We start from the raw sequence: 22259 nt of genomic DNA on the forward strand, positions 1-22259 counted from the left end.
GCGCCTGTAGTCCCAGCTACTCGGGAGGCGGAGGCAAGAGAATCGCTTAAGCCCAAGAGTTGGAGGTTGCTGTGAGCGTGATGCTACAGCTCTCTACCCAGGGCGACAACTTGAGGATCTGTCTCAAAAAATAATAATAAAAGTGATACGGAAACTTTTTTAAAGAAAAATACGGAAACTGCCTAAAATCATGGGTATTTGTGCTATAGTAAGGAAATTTGAACTTTATGAAACCTTATTTTTAAAAAAAACATGATTTCTAAAAATCTGCTGTGACTACATATACAGAAAGCATCTACTTTTTAAGTATAAAAATGACTTAAGGCTCGGCTCCTGTGGCTCAAGCGGCTAAGGCGCCAGCCACATACACCTGAGCTGGCGGGTTTGAATCCAGCGTGGGCCCACCAAACAACGATGGCTGCAACCAAAAAATAGCTGGGCGTTGTGGCAGGCGCCTGTTGTCCCAGCTTCTTGGGAGGCTGAGGCAGAGAATCGCTTAAGCCGAGGAGTTGGAGGTTGCTGTGAGCTGTAATGCCACAGCACTCTACCCAGGGCGACAGCTTGAGGCTCTGTCTCAAAAAAAAAAAAAAAAAAGACTTAAGTAAACTTATTCCTTACCTAATCAAATTAATTTTGCCTTGGCTATACAGGAATTTCCCTGGCTATACAAGTTTATTTTCTGGTTCCTTACAAAATGAAAAATTATTTTTTCCAAATCTTGAAAGCATGATGATGGTATTTTAATGGGGATTGCATTAAATCTGTAGGTTGCTTTGGGAAGTATAGACATTTTGACAATGTTGATTCTTATTTTACAATTTCTGTTAAAAAAAACTTCACGGGTGGTGACTATGGCTCAAAGGAGTGGGGTGCTGGCTCCATGTGCCAGGGGTGGCGGGTTCAAACCCAGCCCTAGCCAAAAACTGCAAAAAAAAAAAAAAAAAAAACTTCACAAACTTTGGTGAGATTTACAAACTACAGCTTATCATTAGTGCCACCTCACCCACTGAGGCTTGAGCCACCACAGCTGGCCATTCTAACAATTTGAACTATTATGGGAGTTTCTTGTTGTTTTTTTCAGACAGAGTCTCACTAGGTCACCCTCAGTAGAGAGCTGTGGAGCTGCAGTTCACAACAACCTCAAACTCCTTACCTTAAGCGATTCTCTTGCCTCAGCCTCCCGAATATATACATATATATATATTTTTTTTTTTTTTTTGGCCAGAGCTGGGTTTGAACCCGCCACCTCTGGCATATGGGGCCGGCACCCTACTCCTTTGAGCCACAGGCGCTGCCCCCGACTATTTTTTGTTGTTGTTGCAATTGTTATTGTTTAGTAGGCCCAGGCTGGGTTTGAACCTGCCAGCTTTGGTGTTTGTGGCTGGTGCCCTAACCACTGAGCCTGAACTATTATGTTAATAGTGAAATTTGTCTTACTAATATTATTGCTTATTGTACTTAATATTTACCAACCAGTATAGAGTATAGAAAAACTATGCCATGATACTGTAAGGTCCACCATATTCACTAAGATAAAATTATAAGATTAACAAAGGACCAAAAACCGTAACTGAGAAAGATGGATTGGAGGAAGGAGAGATTATAGGAAGCAAAGTGTTCTCACAATAAACCAGCACGCAGTGTGCATAAACAATGGGAGGCAGTGCCAAGTGCTTTGATCTGTACTATAGGTTCTGACATTGCTCAGTAAATGCTTCAACAAAGCATCTGGCACCCCATAGATACTTCATAAATATACATTCTCTTCCCTTTTCCTTCCTCTTGGTACACATTTGTTATAAAAAGCCAATGGGGAGATCTTGAGATATCTAGATGGGAAAGTGGGATAGAACAACACCCTCAGCGAAAGGGAGGGAATCAAGAAACAAACTAGATTGGCCCAGGGCAGGAGGACAAACCACCTTTCTTGACATAAAAGACAGACTTTGTTTTCTTTCTGTCTCTTTTTTTTTTTTTTTTTTTTTCATTTTTGGCTTTGTTTCTGAAAAAAGGTAGAGGTTAAGTTTACTTAATTCTGAAGTTTGGCTTGGTGCCTGTAGCTCAGTGGCTAGGATGCCAGCCACATACACCAGAGCTGGCAAGTTCGAATCCATCCCAGGCCTGCCAAACAACAATGACAACTACACCCAAAAATAGCTGGGCATTGTGGCAGGCGCCTGTAGTCCCAGCTACTTAGGAGGCTGAGGCAAGAGAATCGCTTAAGCCCAAGAATTTGAGGTTACTGTGAGCTGTGACACCACAGCACTCTACCAAGGGCCATGGTGAAACTGTCTCAAAAGTCTCACTCGGTTTTCCCCCTGGGTATAATGCAGTGGCATCATCATAGCTCCCAGCAACCTCAAACTCCTGGGCTCGAGTGATCTTGCCTCAGCCTTCCAAGTAGCTAGGACTACAGGCGCCCGCCAGAACACCCAACTGGTGTTTATTTTAGTACAGATGAAGTCTCGCTCTTGCCCAGGCAGATCTCCTGAGCTTAAGCAATCCACCTGCATCAGCCTCCCATGGTGAGCCAGCACACCTGGCTGAGACAGACTATTCCAAGACAGACCCAAAGTGGCCCCTCACGGTGGCTCATGCCTATAATCGTAGCACTCTGGGAGACCCAGGTGAGTAGATTGCCTGAGCTCAGGAGTTCAAGACCAGTCTGAGCAAGAGCAAGATCCCATCTCTAAAAATAGCTGGGCTTTGTGTCAGGCACCTGTAGTTCCAGCTACTCGGGAGGGTGAGGTAAGAGAATTGCTTTGAGCCCAAGAGTTTGAGGTTGCTATGAGCTATGACGCCACACCACTCTACCAAGAGTGACGAAGTGAGACTCTGTCTCAAAAAAAAACAAAAAATTTGTTAGAATGATTCATAAGGCTGGGCATGGTGGCTCACACCTGTTACCCAGCATTCTGGGAGGCTGAGGCAGGTGGATTGCCCTGAGCTTACAGGGTCAAGACCAGCCTGAGCAAGAGCAAGACTCCATCTCTAAAAAAAAAAAAAAAAAACTAGGCGATCTGGCAGGCACTTGTAGTCCCAGTTATTTGGGAGGCTGCGACAAGAGAACTGCTTGTGCTCAAGAGTTTGAGGTTACTGTGAGCTATGATGCCCCGACACTCTACTGAGTGCAACTCTGTCTCAAAAAAAAAAAATGATCATGACCTTTGATAAGGGGTGTCCTGTTACAGAGACATTTGGGAAACATTTGCCTTGTCATACAAGTTCTTTTTTTGTTTGTTTTTTTTTAGAGACAGAGTCTCACTTTATTGCCCTTGGTAGAGTGCTGTGACATCATAGCTCACAGCAACCTCCAGCTCTTGGGTTTAGGAGATTCTCTTGCCTCAACCTCCTGAGTAGCTAGGAATCTGTCTCTACCAAAAAAAAAAAATGGGCGGTGCCTGTGGCCCAAAGGAGTAGGGTGCTGGCCCCATATACTGGAGGTGGCGGGTTCAACCCAGCCCCGGCCAAAAACTGCAAAAAAAAAAAAAAAAAAAAAAATTTATCATTGCACATAGATAAAAACAATGTACTGGAAGAGTTACTATAATAAGTAATGGAGATATTTAGACCTCTGTGGGTGAGGTGGTACTAATGATAAACTGAAAAGTAGTTTGTAAATCTTACCAAAGGTTGTAACGCTTAATAGAAATTGTAAAATGAGAGTCAACATTGTCAAAGTGTCTATATTTCCCAAAGCAATCTACAGATTCAGTGCAATCCCCATTAAAATTCCATCATCATACTTTCAAGATTTGGAAAACATAATTCTTTGTTTCATATGGAACCAGGAAAAAAAACCCATATAGCCAAGGCAATTCTTAGTAATAAAAACAAAGCTGGGAGTATTACTCTACCAGACTTTAGGCCTATACTACAAAGCCATAGTGATCAAAACAGCATGGTATTGGCACAAAAATAGAGACATGGACATTAGGAACTGAACAGAAAACATGAGATGAAATCATCATCTTAGAACTACGTGATTTTTGATAAACCAAACAAGAACATACACTAGGGAAAAGAACCCCTATTCAATAAATGGTATTGGGAGAACTGGATAACCACATGTAAAAGACTAAAACTGGACCTGCACCTCTCACCACTTAGAAAAATTGATTCAAGATGTATAAAATACTTTCTTTGTTGTTTAGCAGGCTTGGGCTGGATTCCAACCCACCAGCCCTGGTGTTCGTGGCTGGCACCCTAACCACTGACCTGCAGGCACTCAGCCAAGATGGATAAAAGATTTAAACCTGGGCAGCACCTGTGGCTCGGTGAGTGGGGCACCGGCCCCATATACCGAGGGTGGAGGGTTCAAACCCAGCCCCAGCCAAACTGCAATAAGAAATAGCTGGGCGTTGTGGCAGGTGCCTGTAGTCCCAGCTACTCAGGAGGCTGAGGCAAGAGAAACACCTAAGCCCGGGAGCTGGAGGTTGCTGTGAGCTGTAACAGGACAGCACTCTACCAAGGGTGACATAGTGAGACTCTGTCTCTAAAAAAAAAAAAAAAAAATTTAAAATTGAAAGATTTAAACCTAAGGCATGAAACAATAAATATCCTCAAAGAAAGTGTAAGGAAAACACTTGAAGATATCAGCCTGGGGAAAGACTTTATGAAGAAGACTTCCATGGCAATCTTAGCAATGACAAAAATAAACAAATGGGACTTAATTAAACTGAAAAGCTTCTGTACATCTAAGGAAACAATAACCAAAGCAAATAGACAACCTTCAGAATGGGAAAAGATATTTGCATATTATGAATCAGACAAAAGCTTGATAACTAGGACCCACAGAGAACTTATCAACAAAAAAGACCCAACAATCCCCTATATCACTGGGCAAGAGAGATGAATAGAACCTTCTCTAAAGAAGACAGACATAGCCAGGCATTATGGTAGGCACCTGTAGTCTCAGCTACTTGGGAGGCTAAGGCAAGGGAATCACTTAAGCCTAGGAGTTGGAAGTTGCTGTGAGCCGTGATGCCACTGCAATCTATGGAGGGCGACATAGTGAGACTCTGTCTAAAAAAAAAAAAAAAAAAAAGGCTAACACATGAAAAAATGTTCACCCTCCCTTATCATCAGAGAAATGCAAATCAAAACTACCCTGAGATACCACCTTACCCCTATGAGAATGGCCCAAATAACAAAGTCTCAAAGCTGCCAATGCTGGTGTGGATGTGGAGAGAAGGGAACACTTTTACACTGCTGATGGGACTGCAAACTAATACAACCCTTTTACGAGGAAGTATGGAGAATCTTCAAAGAACTCAAATTAGACCTCCCATTTGATTCCACAATCCCATTACTAGGTATCTACCCAGAAGAAAAAAAAAATCCTTTTATCATAAGGACATTTGCACTAGAGTGTTTATGCAGCTCAATTTTACAAGTGCCAAAATGTGGAAACCTAAATGCCCACCAACAAGCTGTGGTATATGTACAGCATGGAATAGTATTCAGCCATTAAAAAAGATGGAGACTTTAAATCTTTTGTATTAACCTGGATGGAGGTGGAACACATTCTTTGTAGTAAAGTATCACAAGAATGGGAAAGCAAGAATCTAACATACTCAATTCTAATATGAAAGGCAGTAGATGAGCTAATACAAGGGGTGGGAAGTTAAAGAGACTAATAGATTTTCTTTTCTTTTTTTTTTTTTTAATTTTTTGAGACAAAGCCTCAAGCTGTTGCCCTGGGTAGAGCGCTGTGGCATCACAGCTCACAGCAAACTCTTAACTCCTGGGCTCAAGCGATTCTCGTGCTTCAGCCTCCCAAGTAGCTGGGACTACAGGCGCCCACAACACCCGGCTATTTTTTGGTTGCAACCGTCATTGTTGTTTGGCAGACCCAGGCTGGATTTGTGCTCAGCGCCTGTAGCACAGTGGTTATAGTGCCAGCCACATACACCAAGGGTGGCAGGTTCAAACCTAGCCTGGGCCAGCTAAACAATTGCAACCAAAAAAAAAAAAAAAATTCTAAATTGAATGGACTCACAGATATTTATTTTATTTGGAGGTTATAATTTGATGTCATTTCCTGTTTTGCTGCTGAAATTGTTTTAGCTTTGGCCATTGGAGGCTCTTTCAAGTTGGCTCCTGTGTCCTTTTGACATGACCTCTTATTTACTCCTTCCTTTTTTTCTTCCTACCCTTCTCCTTCTTTTCCATCTTCTCCTTTCTCTTTACTTTGTAAATACTTTCCTTTATCTTTTAGAATTACAGGATCTTCCAACTGATCTCATGTTGCGTATTCCCTTCCCTGCTCTATAGTCTGCTACTTCTCCCAGGTACTCTGGTTGATTTCTACCACTGGGCCTCCTGGACCATTTAGTACATTCACCTCCCATGGCCACAGTGTATCATTTCAGTTTCAGTAGAGGGGGGCTTTACTTTTTTCTTTCTTTCTTTTTTTTTTTTTAGAGACAGGCTCACTTTATTGCCCTCAGTAGAGTGCTGTGGTGTCACAGCTCACAGCAACCTCCGACTCTTAGGCTTAAGCGATTCTCTTGCCTCAGCCTCCCAAGCAGCTGGTACCACAGGTGTTGCCCAGAATGTCCAGCTATTTTTGTTGTTGTTGCAGTTTGGCTGGGGCCAGGCTCAAACCTGCCACCCTCGGTATGGGACCAGTGCCCTACCCACTGAGCTACAGGAGCCACCCTGGCCTTTACTTTTTTCATTCTTTTAGAAACCATTCTAGTAACAAGTTTAAAGCATCTCCTAGAGTTCTTGCCAGGGAGTTAAATCCTGTATTCTGAAAGAGTAAACTCTTTCTTATATAACCGGTAATCTAGGTCCCTTGATTAATCACAGCAGAATCCAATGATTCTACTTTCCCAGTTTCTGTCAGTACGCTGACCAGCAGGGAATGCCAGCACTATACAGGGAAAGATCAGGGGCATTCTGTGGGCACAGAAAGTTCAAGAGAATCTAGAGATTCAAGATTTTCAGGTCATCAACCTAAAAGTTACCATTCCATTTATTAGGTTCCATACTTTTACAATCAGAGGACTTGATTGGAAAGATTTGCCTTAGGTGAGAGTTTATTAGAGCTCAGTTACTCTGACAAGTCCCCGGCTTGATTCTAAACTTCCTTCTTGTAGACTAAGGGGTCCTCTGGCTTTCACACATAGCTTTCAAATGTCAGTCACTCTCAGTTTGTTTGTTGTATTTTTCTGGAACTTTAATCACATTTAGCAATAGCCACCCAATTTGATTATCCTTGTTGTTACTATTTTTTGCCATCAAAAGGCCACATAATGTATTTAATGCCTTCTCTTCCCCTGGTATACAATCCCAATTCACCAGCTGTTAAAGTGGTAGTGGTTAGACCTATGCCAAGGGCAGGGTACTGTCCCTACCAGTAGTGGGGTCCTCATTGCTGGATCAACACAATGGCACAACTCTAAAAAATAATTGCTTTCTCAGACTGCTACTACACAAACTATCACAGGTTGAGTTTCCAGGGAAACAGAATCCTAGATGGTGTGCACTGTGTGGATTTTATTAAGGCGTGCCCTGTGGAAGGAAAGGAAAAGAAGTTGGACTGGGCCAATGGAGAAGTCAAGCTGTGCTGTGAGTCTGGTGCCAGCCTGGGCTGATGCCACAGGGAGCTTTGGAGTTAGCATGGCCCCTCAGTATTACCTTGAGACAGCCAAAGATGGCCAGGCCTTTATACCCCCACATTAATTAGTCCCTGGATGTGGGCTACGCAGGAGGAATTGTGACCTCAGGAAAGGCAGTTCTCTGCAAATGAGACAACCCTCGAAGGGGCTGATAGGTTGAAGGTTGTTACTCACAGCATTGCCATATTAGTCAGGGTTCTCTAGAGAAACAAGACCAATAGGATATATAGAGATACATGAGATTTTTTTCTTTTTTGAGACAGAGTCTCACTATGTCACCCTCAGCAGAGTGCTGGGGCATCACAGCTCACAGCAACCTCAAACTCTTGGGCTTAAGTGATTCTCTTGCTCAGCCTCCTGAGTAGCTGGGACTACAGGCGCCCACCAAAACACCCGGCTATTTTTGTTGTTGTTGCAGTTTGGCCAGGGCTGGGTTTGAACCCAACACCCCTGGCATATGGGGCCGCCCTATTTTTATTTATTTTTGAGACAGAGTCTCACTCTTACCCTCTGTAAAGTGCTGTGCTGTCTCAGCTCACAGCAACCTCAAACTCTTGGGTTTAAGTGATTCTCTTGCCTCAGCCTCCTAAGTAGCTGGGACTATAGGCCCCTGCCACAATGCCCAGCTATTTTCTTTCTTTCTTTTTTTTTTTTTTTTTTTTTGGTTGTAGTTGTCATTGTTGTTTGGCAGGCCCAGGCTGGTTTGATTGAACCCACCAGCTCCAGTGTATGTGGCTGGCACCCTACTCGCTGAGCTATAGGCGCTGAGCCTCCAATCTCTTTTATCTTAAGACATTTAGTCTTTATCTTTCCCCTAGCCTGAGATGTGGAATTTCCTATTTTATTTGACCTATTAATGATGGATTTGGGTGCTGAACTCTATGGTGGCTATAGCTCTTTCTTTATATATATGCCTTTTTTTTTGGCCAGGGCTGGGTTTGAACCCACCATCTGTGGCATATGGGGCCAGCACCCTACTCCTTTGAGCTACAGGCGCTGCCCAGCTCTTTCTTTTTTTTTTTTTGGCCGGGGCTGGGTTTGAACCCGCCACTTCCAGCATATGGGACCGGCGCCCTACTCCTTGAGCCACAGGCGCCGCCCTACTGCTGCCCACCTCTTTCTATTACAAATAACTGAAACCCAATTCAGACTCATATAATCATAAAGGAAATTTTGGCGGGAGCGTGTCCATGTGACTGTGAAATCCAGGGATGTTTCTGACTTGACGCATCACTAAACCTTGGGTCTCAGATGATTAGCTTTCTCCTTCTTTACCCTCACATCTCTGTCGACTTTGTCTTTTTATGTTGGCTTCATTCTCTCGTACTGAGGACAAGCTCTTCCCATGTGGCAGGAAAAATGGTCATTAGCATCCAAGGTCTATAAGAACTGACAATTACAATCACGAACTTGTCCTAGAAAAAGTGCTACATCTCTCATGCTGATTATCACTATGGTCATCATCAAAGTACTCCCCTGGGGAAGCTGTGCACCCACACCAGTGCCTCGTTCACCCTTCAAAGCAATCTTGGAACTCTTACTGGAATGGCCATCAGAGCTGTCATCACATTACCCTTGATGTCCTAAATTTCCTCAATGTGTCTTTTCAGTATTTATCTTCAGCTAAAGAAAAAAGTCACTGGGGACCGGATCAAGTGTGTAGGGAGGGTGTTCCAATATAGTTATTCGTTTACTGGCTAAAAACTCCCTCACAGACAGTACTGTATGAGCTCTTTGCTTTTGTTCACCTGGTACACTAAGAAAGGGACTTCAAGGGGTGGGGGAGGAAAACCTGACCTACTGAACAGGGAAATCTGGAAGGCCCGTAAGAATGTGGGGATAAAGTAACCATCCATAACCAACAGAAAGGGCAGTACTGCCTGTGGGCGTGAAGACGCCAATGCAAGACTTGCAACCCATTTCAAACAGAGACTAACGAGGGCATTTGTACCTCTGCCAGCCCGTGCACCCCTCTCACCTTCTCTCCTTCAGGAGCTGGACCCATTTCCCACTCTCTTTGGACGTTCTCTAAACTTCCTCCTTGTTCTTCCTAAATAAAATTTCTCTTTGTCACACTGAACCTTGTGCAGGTTACTCTGCTCTCTATTCATGCTGCCTGTGCTGCTCCCGTTTTATTTTCCGTTTCCACTCACTTTTGCTTTCAATTACTGCTGTGCTGTGGTTAAACTTTGTAGCCCAGCACAGTAATCGAACCAGGTCAACTAGGTTCAGGGAACCGGGACCCTGGACCCCCAACATCATCAGTAAACTCCTTCAGGGCCATTTTTTTTTTTTTTTTGAGACAGAGCCTCAAGCTGTCGCCCTGGGTAGAGTGCTGTGGCATCACACCTCACCGCAACCTCAAACTCTTGGGCTTAAGTGATTCTCTTGGCTCAGCCTCCCAAATAGCTGGGACCACAGGTGCCTGTCACAATGCCCGGCTATGTTTTGGTTGTAGTTCTCATTGTTCGGCAGGCACAGGCTGGATTTGAAACCACCAGCTCTGGTGTATGTGGCTGGTGCCTTAGCTGCTTGAGCTACAGGCGCTAAGCCTTTCAGGGCCATTTTTGCACATACTTTTCTCATCCAAGATTTTCCAGTTTTGGTGGCACCCGTAGCTCATTGGGTAGGGCGCTGCCCACATACACAGAGGCTGGCGGGTTCAAACTTGGCCTAGGCCAGCGAAAACAACGACAACTGCAAAAAAAAAAAAAAAAAAAAAATAGGCATTGTGGCAGGCGCCTGTAGTCCCAGCTACTTGGGAGGCTGAGGCAGGAGAATTGCTTAAGCTCAGGAGTTGGAGGTTGCCGTGAGCTGTGACGCCACAGCACTCTGCCCAGGGCGACACCTTGAGACTCTGTCTCAAAAAAAAAAAAAAAAAAAAAAGATTTTCCTGTTTCTCTATTGGTGTTTACTTGGACTGCTATGCTTCTCACAGCCACCTGACAATTCTGAAACACATTTCAATGAGTGGGATATTCTATTTTTACTGATAGGATTTCTAAGTTTCTGAAAGTTTATTTTAAGGAACAAAGTGATAGAGTCAAATGTAGGAACCCAGCCCAAATACAGTACACCCACCTAAATGGATCAACTTCTATCCTTCTGACGGATGTCATACCCTGGAAAGGTGGATGTGCTAACCCCCCATCCTTCCGGCCTTTAGAACCCCCATACACCATTACAGGGCATTACCCATGCACCGACTTCTTTCTCCAACTCAGCTCACCCTCACTGAGGTGGAAATAAAGGCTGATGTTGCCCAAACAGAGCCTGGATTCCATTTTCCTTTCATCTCGAGTCTTGGTATAATTTTTATTTTCAGTCTTTGACCTCTTACAAACTTTCTCAGCCTATGTCCTTCCATTAATTAACCAAAGCATGGCTCAGGCATCCATAGCACAGTAGTTACAGCGCCAGCCACATACCCCGAGGCTGGCAGGTTGAACCTGCCCCAGGCCAGCTGAACAGCAATGACAACTGCGACAAAAAATAGCCGGGCATGTGGCAGGCACCTGTAGTCCCAGCTGGTTGGGAGGCTGGATATGTATCTCTACCTATTGAAATCTTGCTCAACTTTAACATTCAGCTTGAATGCTACCTCACTGAAATGTTATTCAGTTTCCCTTTAGTTGGGTTTAAAGACCTCTTACAGGCCAGTTACAGTGGCTCACACCTGTAATTCTGGTATCCTGGGAGGGAGAGGTGGAGGGATCCCTTGAGCTCAGGAGTTTGAGGATGCAGTAAGCTATGATGATGCCCCTGCGTTCTACCCAGGGCAACACAGTGAGACCCTGTCTCAAAAAATAAATAAATAGGCGGCGCCTGTGGCTGAAGGAGTAGGGCGCCGGTCCCATATGCCGGAGGTGGCAGGTTCAAACCTAGCCCCGGCCGGAAAAAAAAAAAATAAATAAATAAATAAATAAATAAATAAAACCCTCTTTTATTTAATTGTATTTTTTTTTTGAGACAGAGGCTCACTCTATTGCCCCAGGCTAGAGTGCCTGGCATCATAGCTCACAGCAACCTCAAACTATTGGGCTCAAGCAATCCTCTGGCCTTAGCCTGGGACTACAGGCACCTTCATAATGCCCACTTAGTTTTTCTATTTTTAATAGAGATGGGGTCTTGCTCTTCCTCAGACTAATCTCTAAACTCCTAAACTCAAGCAATCCACCTGCCTCAGGCCTCCCAGAGTGCTAGGATTATAGGCATGAGCCACAGCCCCAACCATCCTCTTTAATTTTTATCAACAATAATGATAGGATTGCTTGAGACCAGCCTAAGAAAGAGTGAGATCCCGTCTCTACCCAAAATAGAAAAAAATAGCTGGCCATGGTGGTGTGTGCCTATAGTCCCAGCTATTTGGGAGGCTCTGGTAGAAGGATCACTTAAGCCCAGAAGTTTGAGGCTACAGTAAGCTATTATATTGCTACTGTGCTCTACCCAGGGTGACAGACTGAGACCCTGCCTCAAAAATAAATAAATAAATAAATATCTCTTTTATTTTCCTCAATAATAGTATTAGCATGGGCAGGTGGGGTCAGCTAAAGGTTAGTTAAAGGATACAAAGTATAGCTAGATGGAAAGAATATTATTTGGCCCGGCACATTGGCTCACACCTGTAATGTAGCACTCTGGGAGGCCAAAGCAGATGGATAACCTGAGCTCAGGAGTTTGATACCAGCCAGAGCAAGAGGGAGACCCTGTCTCTAAAAATGGCAGGTGTCTGTAGTCCCAGCTACCAGGAGGGCTGAGGCAAGAGAATCCCTTGAGCCCAAGAGTTTGAGGTTGCTGTGAGCTACTGAGGCGGGCAAACTGAGACTCCGTCTCAATAAAACAAACAAAAAAGACTATATTTTAGTGTTCTATAACATTATAGGATGAGTATAATTAACAACAATTTATTGCTTATTTCCAAATAACTAGACAAGTGGATTTTAAATGTTCCCAACACAAAGAAATGATAAATGTTTGAGGTGATGGCTATGCTAATTACACTGATTTGATAATTACTCCCTGTAAACATGTATTAAAATATCGGACTGTGACTCGGTACCCATAGTTTAGTGCCTGTAACTCAGTGAGTAAGAGCACCAGGGCGCCAGCCACATACACCGAGGCTGGCTGGTTCGAGCCCGACCCAGTCCTGCTAAACAACGACAACTCCAACCAAAAAATAGCCAGGCATTGTGGCAGGTACCTGTAGTCCCAGCTACTTGGGAGGCTGAGACAAGAGAATCACTTAAACTCAGAAGTTTGAGGTTGCTGTGAGCTGTGACGCCATAGCACTCTACCCAGGGCGACAGCTTGAGACTCTTGTCTCAAAAAAATAATAAAATCAGATGGTGCCTGTGGCTCAAAGGAGTAGGGTGCTGACCCCATATATTGGAGGTGGCGGGTTCAAACCCGGCCCTGGCCAAAAACTGCAAAAAAAAATCAGACTGTACCCATAAATATGTATAATTACTGAGTCAATTACAAATAATAAAAGTAGGGCGGTGCCTATGGCTCAAAGGGGTGGGGCACCCGCCCCATATGCCGAAGGTGGTGGGTTCAGGCCCAGCCCCGGCCAAAAACTGCAAAAAAGAAAAAAAATAATAATAATAAAAGTAGGGCTTGTGGCTCAGTGAGTAGGGCGCCGGCCCCATATACTGAGGGTGGTGAGTTTGAACCCAGCCCTGCCCAAACTGCAACAAAAAAATAGCTGGGCATTGTGGCATGTGCCTAGTAGTCCCAGCTACTTGGCAGGGTGAGGCAAGAGAATCGCTTATACCCAAGAGTTTGACGTTGCTGTGAGCTGTGATGCCACAGCACTCTACCGAGCGTGACAAAGTAAGACTCTGTCTCTAATAATAATAATAATAATAAAAGTAAAAATACAAAATTTAAAATAATAGCATAGGTATTGTGTGGGGTTTTGTTGTTTATTTTGTTGAGGCAGAATCTTCCTCTGTCGCTCCAGGTAGAGTGTAGTGGTGTCATCATGGCTCACTGCAGCCCCAAACTCCTGGGCTCAAGCAATTCTCCTGCCTCGACCTCCTGAGTAGCTGGGACTAAAGGTATATGCTATCATGCCTGACTAATTTTTTTTAGTAGCAATCAGTCTCTCTACTAGCTCAGGCTGGTCTCAAATTCCTGAGATCAAGTGATACTCTGGCCTTGGCCTCCCAGAGAACGTGGTTTATAGGCATGAGCCGCCATGCCTGGCCAGTAATGTGTGTTTTAATCATGTGCCAGCCCCTATTGCTAAGTGCTTATTTATGTCATCTCATTTGATCCTTACAACTAACCAATGATCCAGTTATTAGATTTCAATATATGAGAAAACTGATGCATAGAAATGAACTTGTCAGCTTGGTGCCTGTAGCACAGTCGTTATGATGCCGGCCACATGCACCGAGGCTGAAGGGTTTGAACCTGGTCCAGGCCAGCTAAACAGCAATGACACTGCAACAAAAAAATAGCAGGGCATTGTGGTGGGTGCCAGTAGTCCCAGCTACTTGGGATGTTGATGCAAGAGAATCTCCTGAGCCCAAGAGTTGGAGGTTGCTGTGAGCTGAGACACTCTACCAAGGGCAACATAATGAGACTCTGTCTCAAAAAAAAAAAAAAGAAATGAACTTGTCTAGATAGTTGCTTTTTCTATTATTTTTTCTATTAATTGCATTTACTGTCATTCTGCCTTATGCTTTAGCTACTACATTTTTTTCTTTCAGTTTTGGAGGCTATAAAGCAAAATAAAATTGGCCGGGTGTGGTGGCTCATGCCTGTAATCTTAGCACTCTAGGAGGCTGAGGTGGGTAGATTTCCTAAACTCAGGAGTTTGAGACCAGCCTAAACAACTATGAGACCCATCTCTGCTAAAAATAGATAAACTAGAGGGGTTGGTAGCAAGCACTGTAGTCCCAGTTACTGGGGACGCTGAGGCAAATGTTTGCTTAAGGGTAAGAGTTGAGGTCGCTGTGAGCTATGAAGCCATAGTACTCTACCGGGGTGACAGAGTGAGACTGTGTCTCAAAAAAAAAATAATAAAATAAAATCTTAAACTCTGGATGGAAGTGGAATACATTATTCTTAGTAAAGCATCACAAGAATGGAGAAGCACGAATCCTATGTATACAATTTTGATATGAGGACAATTAATGACCTAGTACGGGGGAGGGGAGGAAAGCAGAGAGAGAGGAGGAGGGAGGAGAGTGGGAGAAAGGAAAAGTAGAGAGAGGGAAGGAGGGAGGGAGGTGGGGTCTCGGTGTGCGACACACCTTTGGGGGGCAAGACACAATTATAAGAGGGACTTTTCCTAACAAATGCAATCAGTGTAACCTGGTTTCTTGTACCCTCAATGAATCCCTAACAATAAAAAAATAAAATGAAATAAAATCTTAAACTGACTGAATGAACCCCTTTTTGGGCAAGGGGACCCCAAGAAATACCTTAAAGCTGAGTTGCTGGCCATACCCTCCCACATCCTTTCTTCTTTTTTTTGAGACAGAGTCTCCCTGTGTCGCCCTCGGTAGAGTGCTGTGACCGTCACAGCTCACAGTAACCTCCAACTCTTGGGCTCAAGTGATTCTCTTGCCTCAGCCTCCCAAGTAGCTGGGACTACAGGCGCCCACCACACCACCTGGCTATTTTTCTGTTGCAGTTGTCATTGTTGTTTAGGTGGCCCAGGCAGGGTTCCAACCCCCCAGCCACACTGTATGTGGCTGGTGCTGTAACCACTGTGCTATCAGCGCTGACCTAACCACATCCTTTCTTGGAGATATCCTTAGTAACTCATTAACAGGCCTAAGGCTATAGGAGACAAAGCCTAAGTGACAAGTGCAGGTCATCAATGTAGTTAACAGATTCCTTGAATCTAAGTTTATGTCAGTGGCTTGTTTCTGATTAACAGACTTCCTTAACTTAAAACACTCCAGATCTTTAGACAAAGCTTCATTTCCTTAACCAATACAAACAAAAGAGTCTTTAACCTACCATTATCCCGTGAAGCACCATTGCTGCCTTTTTTTTTTCTTTTGCCAAACCAATGTAGGCGTTCCGTGTACTGATTTATCACTTCACAGGGAACTCTCATCTCTCTGAAATGTATAAAACCAAACTGTACCCTATCCACCTTGCCCAAGGCTTCTTGGGTGTGGCTTTCTGGGCCACGGTCCCATACATTCAGCTCAGAATAAACTTTATTAATTAATTAATTTATTTATTTAGAGACAGAGTCTCACTGTGTCGCCCTGGGTAGAGTGCCGTGACGTCACAGCTCACAGCAACTTCAAACTCTCGGGTTTAGGCGATTCTCTCGCCTCAGCCTCCCCAGTGGCTGGGACTACAGGCGCCCACCACAACGCCCGGCTAGAATAAACCTCTTTTAAGTTATTTTTCTGAGTTTCGGTTCTTTTCCGTTGACAAACACTATATTCTTCTCTGTGACAACCACGTACTACCCATGCGGTAGACTCTCAATAAACTGCGTTTCCTACAGGACTTGTAACTCACTTCCGTGGTAGCAAGTCTGCTGGAACTCGCGGGCATTGCTGGATTGCTCCGTCTCCCCAGCGCTGGGAAGTCGCTTGGGCAGCAACCGGGCGAGGTCTGGGCGTAGGTGCAGCGACGGATCCTTCCTCCGCCAATATTGCCGCAGACTTGGACAGCGGCGCCCCAGGAGCTGCCGCTCACAACCGAGGGGGTGGGACTTCCTTTCTTCGCATAGGACTTCCGGCCAGAGCCGGGCGCTGAGCGGCTGGACCGTACGCTTGCTGGAAGGGCCGCTGCTCCGAGCTCCTGAGATGTCCGAGGGCAGGTGAGACCCGGCGGTTTGGGGAGCTGAGGGAGTCGAGTTTTCCTGGCCATGCTCCACCTCGCAGTGCTCTCGGTCTTTTTTCCTTTGCTGGCATCTTCCCAGGTTGCCGAGCCGGGCGTTGCCCGCTGTCCGCCTGTGTGACCCAGCCCAGACTGGCTGGCCGCAGGGCCCCCGGGCTGCGGCGCCGCCCTGCGCTGCACGGAAAGCCTGATTTAGGGGTAGCCGAACGTGATCCCTTGTTTTTTAAGCTTTTCACGGGGAATTGGCATGTCCCTTTGGAAGAGGCGAAATTGGTACAGGCAACCAGCGACTTAGTTTCGCCTTAGAGTGACAGCTCCGTCCTTGCAAATCAATATTTGTGATGAAGGAAAAATAACGTTAAATAGACGGAAAACATTTAAAATGACAATTTTTACATGGTACTTACTACCACCTGGAGTACTGTTCTAATTTGTGGGTGGATCCAAATGAGAGCATGACGCCTTGTCCCTTAAGAAGCAGTCCTGTGGGGAAGACAGGGTTAACATGTGCCAAACAGGGAGAGAAGAGAGAAGGGTGAAAAGAGAAGACTTCTCCTTTGATTGATGTTAATGTAGCCACGGCTGTTTTTTGATATTTGTTTCATCACTTTTTTCATCATTTTGGTTTTAACTTTTCTTTAGGCTCGTATTTTATGTGCTGTTGTAAACAGCGTATCACTGGGATTCTTTTTAAAATCTAAGCCAAAGTCTGCTTTTTGACTGGCAGGTTTATTGTATTTACATTCATTGTCACTAATGAGATAAAATATTCAGATCAGAACCTTATCCTTCACTCATATAATCTGCCAGAACATCCTATGGACTTCACTTTCAGAATCTACCACACTCACAAGCCCTTCTCATCACCTTCATATGTTCGTGTTAACAGTCTTTTCTTATCCAGGTGGCTGCGGCAGCCACTTACCTAGTTTTCAGTCTATATGAATCACAGCATCTAGAATGATCCCCTCATCCCTACCAAAAAGTCAGATCATCTGTTTCCTCTCAAAAAAGGACTACACATTTCACTCAGAGTAAAGGCAAAGTCTTCACAGTGGCCTTCAAAGTCCTGAATGACCTGGTCCTGCTTCAGTCTTTCATCTCTTATTAGTCTCCTGTTTGCTTTACTGAATGGTCTCCTCAAGCAAATCCGACACCCAGAATATTTGCATTTACTGTTCTATTGCCTGAAACGGCCTCCCGGGTATAACTACATGGTTCAGTTTTTTGCCTCCTTCATGTTTTGGGTACTACTACCTTCTCAGTGAGACCTTTGACAAGCCACTTTATTCTTAGCATATCTATTGCACTCCTGTCCTTTTTTTTTTTGAGACAGACCCTCAAGCTGTCACCCTGGGTAGGGTACTGTGGCATCACAGCTCACAGTAACCTCTAACTCCTGGGCTTAAGTGATTCTCTTTTTTTTTTTCATTAAATCATAGCTGTGTACATTAATGCAATCATGGGGTACCATGTGCTGGTTTTATATACAATTTGAAATATTTTCATCACACTGGTTAACCTAGCCTTTCTGGCTTTTTCTTAGTTATTGTGTTAAAACATTTATATTCTACATTTAGTAAGTTTCACATGTACCCTTGTAAGATGCACTGTAGGTGTAATCCCACCAATTATCCTCCCTCCACCCATCCTCCCCCCTCCCCCTCCCCTCCCTTTCCCCATATTCTTAGGCTATAATTGGGTTATAGCTTTCATATGAAAGCTATAAATTAGTTTTATAGTAGGGCTGAGGACATTGGATACTTTTTCTTCCATTCTTGAGATACTTTGCTAAGAACCAGCTCCATCCATGTAAACATGAAAGAGGTAAAGTCTCCATCTTTCTTTTTTTTTTTTTTTTTTTATTAAATCATAGCTGTGTACATTAATGTGATCATGGGGCATCATACACTGGTTTTATAGACCGTTTGACACATTTTCATCACACTGGTTAACATAGCCTTCCTGGCATTTTCTTAGTTATTGTGTTAAGATATTTACATTCTACATTTACTAAGTTTCACATAAGATGCACTGCAGGTGTAATCCCACCAATCACCCTCCCTCCGCCCATCTCCCCCCTCCCTCCCCTCCCTTTTCCCCTTCCCCCTATTCTTAGGTTATAACTGGGTTATAGCTTTCATGTGAAAGCCATAAATTAGTTTCATAGTAGGGCTAAGTACATTGGATACTTTTTCTTCCATTCTTGAGATACTTTACTAAGAATATGTTCCAGCTCCATCCATGTAAACGTGAAAGAGGTAAAGTCTCCATCTTTTTTAAGGCTGCATACTATTCCATAGTGTACATATACCACAATTTATTAATCCATTCGTGGGTCAATGGGCTCTTGGGCTTCTTCCATTAAGTGATTCTCTTGCCTCAGCCTCCCAAGTAGCTAGGACTACAGGTGCCCACCACCATGCCTAGCTATTTTTTGGTTGTAGTTGTTTGGCAGGCCTGGGCTGGATTTGAACCCGCCTGCTTGAGCCACAGGCGCCGAGCCTGCACTCCTGTCCTTATCCTTATCATCGTATGACATGCCGTATGACTTAGTCACTTAACTGGTTTATGTTTTCCCCCACTAGGATATAAGGGTCATGAGGCCAGGTGTTTTTCTGTTTTTTTATTTACTGCTGTATCCCTGTTGCCTAAAACAGTATGTGGCTTTTAGTAGATACTTTATAATGTAATTGGTTGAATGAGTTAATTTGGGCTTTTTGTGTACCGTTTGACACTTTATACTTCCTATGCTTTTTTCTCCTTTCTTACCTTTTTTTTTGAAAATTTTTCCCCTTTATTTTCTCTTTTTCACTTCTTCCTCTTTTACTTGTTTGGAAGCTATATATTCTGTATATTTCTTTCTTTTCTTATTTTTTCTGACAGAATGAGAACCTGAAGATAATTCTGTATGTTTTTTTTTTTTTTTTTGAGGCAGAGTCTCACTATGTCGCCCTTGGTAGAGTGCCATGGCGTCACAGCTCATAGCAATCTCGAATTCTTGGGCTTAAACGATTCTCTTGCCTTTGCCACCGAAGTAGCTCGGACTACAGGTGCCCACCACAAGGCCCAGCTATTTTTGGTTGAAGTTGTCATTGTTGATTTTAGCTGGCCCGGGCTGGGTTCCAAACCACCCTCTAGCCTCTGTGTATGTGGCTGGCACCGTAACCATTGTGCTAAGGGTGCCGCTATTCGGCTATTTTTAGAGACTGAATCTCGCTCTTGAACCGGTGAGCTCAGGCAATCCACCCGCTCTTGGCTTCTCAGAGTGCTAGGATTATAGCCACTGCCCCTGGTGTGGGATACAGTATTAATATTGATTAATAGACATGTTAATAGTTGAAATGAATACTATCTAGAAAGTAGTTAGGGATCAGAACGGGGAAACATCATAGTTTGCCAATTATTAGGACTAGCTGGAATGAACTGTGGATTTGGTGTAGATTTAGGTCATTGGTGTTTGGAAAGAAAACATGCTTAGAAATGCCTAAAGCTTTCTGGAGGAGCTCCTTAAAATTATGTGAGATAATTCAACATAGGAGGGCAAAGGAAGCACTGTGAGTTTGTAGTATAATTTGTGCAGAGGCATGAAGTATACAAAAAAGCGGGAGATTACACTGAGTGAAATAAACAAGTCTCTGAAAGACAATGTTGTATGGTTCCATTTATGCAGTATCTAGAGTAGTTAAATTCATAGAAACAAATTTAAAGTTTCCTCCATCTTTTGGGGTCTGGGAGGAAGCAGAAATGGGGAGTTGTTATTTAATGGACATAGAATTTCAGTTTTGGAGACAAAGTCTGGAGATTGGTTGCATAGCTGTGTGAATGTTCTTAGTGCAACTGAATTACATACTTAATGATTAAAACAATAAATTTTATGTTGTGTGTATTTTACCATAATTCAAAATTGACCAAGCGAGGTGGCACACGCCTGTAATCCTAGTGATACTGGAATTTTGCTCTTCAGTAGGTTCTTGTTCTCAGTGATTCAAAGAATGAATCCACAGACCACAGATCAGTGGTAAGACAGGATTTATTTACAGAAAAGAATATAGAAGCACCAGAGCTCCTAGCAGAGAGAGAAAACCCAAGTTGGGAGAGAAAAGCTCTCTGTCTGTCTACTGTCTGTTGTCTCTAAGCTCTTTGTCTAGGGGTATATATAGTCGCATGGGGCCCTGGGTAGTTACATTTAGCATGTCCGGGACATGTCTGGGTCATGTCTGGAACAACATGTCTGGGACATGTCTGGTCCTTGGTAGTTACATTTAGCTGAGCTTGGTAGTTAAATTTAGCGTGTCTGGGACATGTCTGGGTCATGTCAGGAATAACGTGTCTGGGGCATGTCTGAGTCGTGTCTGGGTTGCAAATGAATGGCTACGATCTCTTTCATTTCCAGGCCTAAGAAATGGGGCTCCCCCGCCCACCCTCAGCCCTCTGGTTCTGCTGCCTGCTGCCACCGCACCAGCATCACCAAGGTGGAGGCAGCCGGTCCGCGCCCCCCAGCTGCATGAGCTGGCTGGGATGCCACTTGTCCTGTATCACTAGTACTCTGGGAGGCCAAGACAGGTGGATTGCCTGAGCTCCCAAGTACAAGACCAGCCTGAGTCAAAGTGAGACCCCTTCTCTAAAAATAGCCAGGCGTTGTGGCAGGCGCCTATAGTCCCAACTGAGACAAGAGGATCACTTAAGCCCAAGAGTTTGAGGTTGCTGTGTGCTGTGACGCCACAGCATTTTGCTGAGGGCAACAAAGTGAGACTCTGTCTCAAAAAACCAAAAGCAAAACAAAAACAAAAACTGGCCAGGTGAGATGACTCATGCCTATAATCCTACCACTCTGAGAGGCTGAAGTGGGTGGATTGCTTGAGCTCAGGAGTTCAAGACCAGCCTGAGTAAGACTGATTCCAAAAATAGTCTCTACTAAAAATAGAAAAATGAGCCAGGCATGGAGGTGTCCACCTGTAGTCCTAGCTACTTGGGAGGCGGAGGCAAGAAGGATTGTTTGAGCCCAGGAGTTTGAGGTTGCTGTGAGCTATGATGACATGGCACTCTAGCCTGGCAATAGAATGAGACTCTGTCTCAAATAAAAATTTAAAAAGACAGCAGACAGGCTTAGAAGTTGTTGCTTTTTGAATGGTAATTAAATATTTTTATCTTTTTTCCTCTTAACTATTTCAAGGTATTCTGCATTCTTTATCTCATCTTACAACAGGAACCTCCAGTCAGTGAAACCCTCTTATATTTCCCTTGTTGGACTGCTCATCTCTTATTCTGTGCTCACTTTATAAAGTGCTCACTTGTAATAGTTAACCAGGGCATGGTTTCCCTATAAAGCCTTCACTTACTCTTAACCCACATGGTTCTTTTTCCCTGAACTTGATCCTGGCATTCCTAAATTTAGATCTTAATTTTTTGCTATCATTTATGTTTCCCAGATATACTGTAAATTACTTGCAAGAGCATGTTTTTCACTTCCTTATGTTCTTCACCATGACAAAGAGGTACATAAACCCAATTTGTTAGTCCCTAAGCAAGGATTACTGCCCAGAGCTCCTAAATCTCAGTTTAATCTAAATGTTTCTTGTTATGTTGATTTTTCTTTGATATATGTCATGAAAGGTATTGGTAAATGAATGACACTGCAGACCTGATAGAAATTATTTTGGTTCGATTTTGTTTTTTTTTTTTTTTTTAGACAGTCTCACTTTGTTGCTCTATGTAGAGTACTGTGACATCATAGCTCACAGCAACCTCAAATTCTTTGGCTCAAGCGATTCTCTTGCTTCAGCCTCCCACAATGTCCAGCTATTT

At 43.8% G+C, this 22259-nt stretch overlaps 1 protein-coding gene across 3 annotated transcripts in view; it reads left to right on the top strand.

Moving 5' to 3' along the window:
• The window catches only part of TBCE (tubulin folding cofactor E), a 105425-nt gene that overhangs the window by 16214 nt on the left and 66952 nt on the right, over positions 1-22259 (top strand). The window contains exon 1 of one of the 3 annotated variants that reach the window (XM_053604129.1): positions 16149-16431. The exons of 1 other annotated variant lie outside the window; for it this stretch is intronic. In XM_053604129.1, the coding sequence (XP_053460104.1) occupies positions 16418-16431 (14 nt within the window). In that variant the 5' untranslated portion in view covers positions 16149-16417. Of the gene's footprint in view, positions 1-16148; positions 16432-21246; positions 21254-22259 lie in introns of those variants that run through there. One more of the 3 variants, XM_053604128.1, reaches the window with a different exon arrangement.

This window comes from Nycticebus coucang, chromosome 10, assembly GCF_027406575.1.
Source record: "Nycticebus coucang isolate mNycCou1 chromosome 10, mNycCou1.pri, whole genome shotgun sequence".
In the NCBI taxonomy this organism is placed as follows: domain Eukaryota; kingdom Metazoa; phylum Chordata; class Mammalia; order Primates; family Lorisidae; genus Nycticebus; species Nycticebus coucang.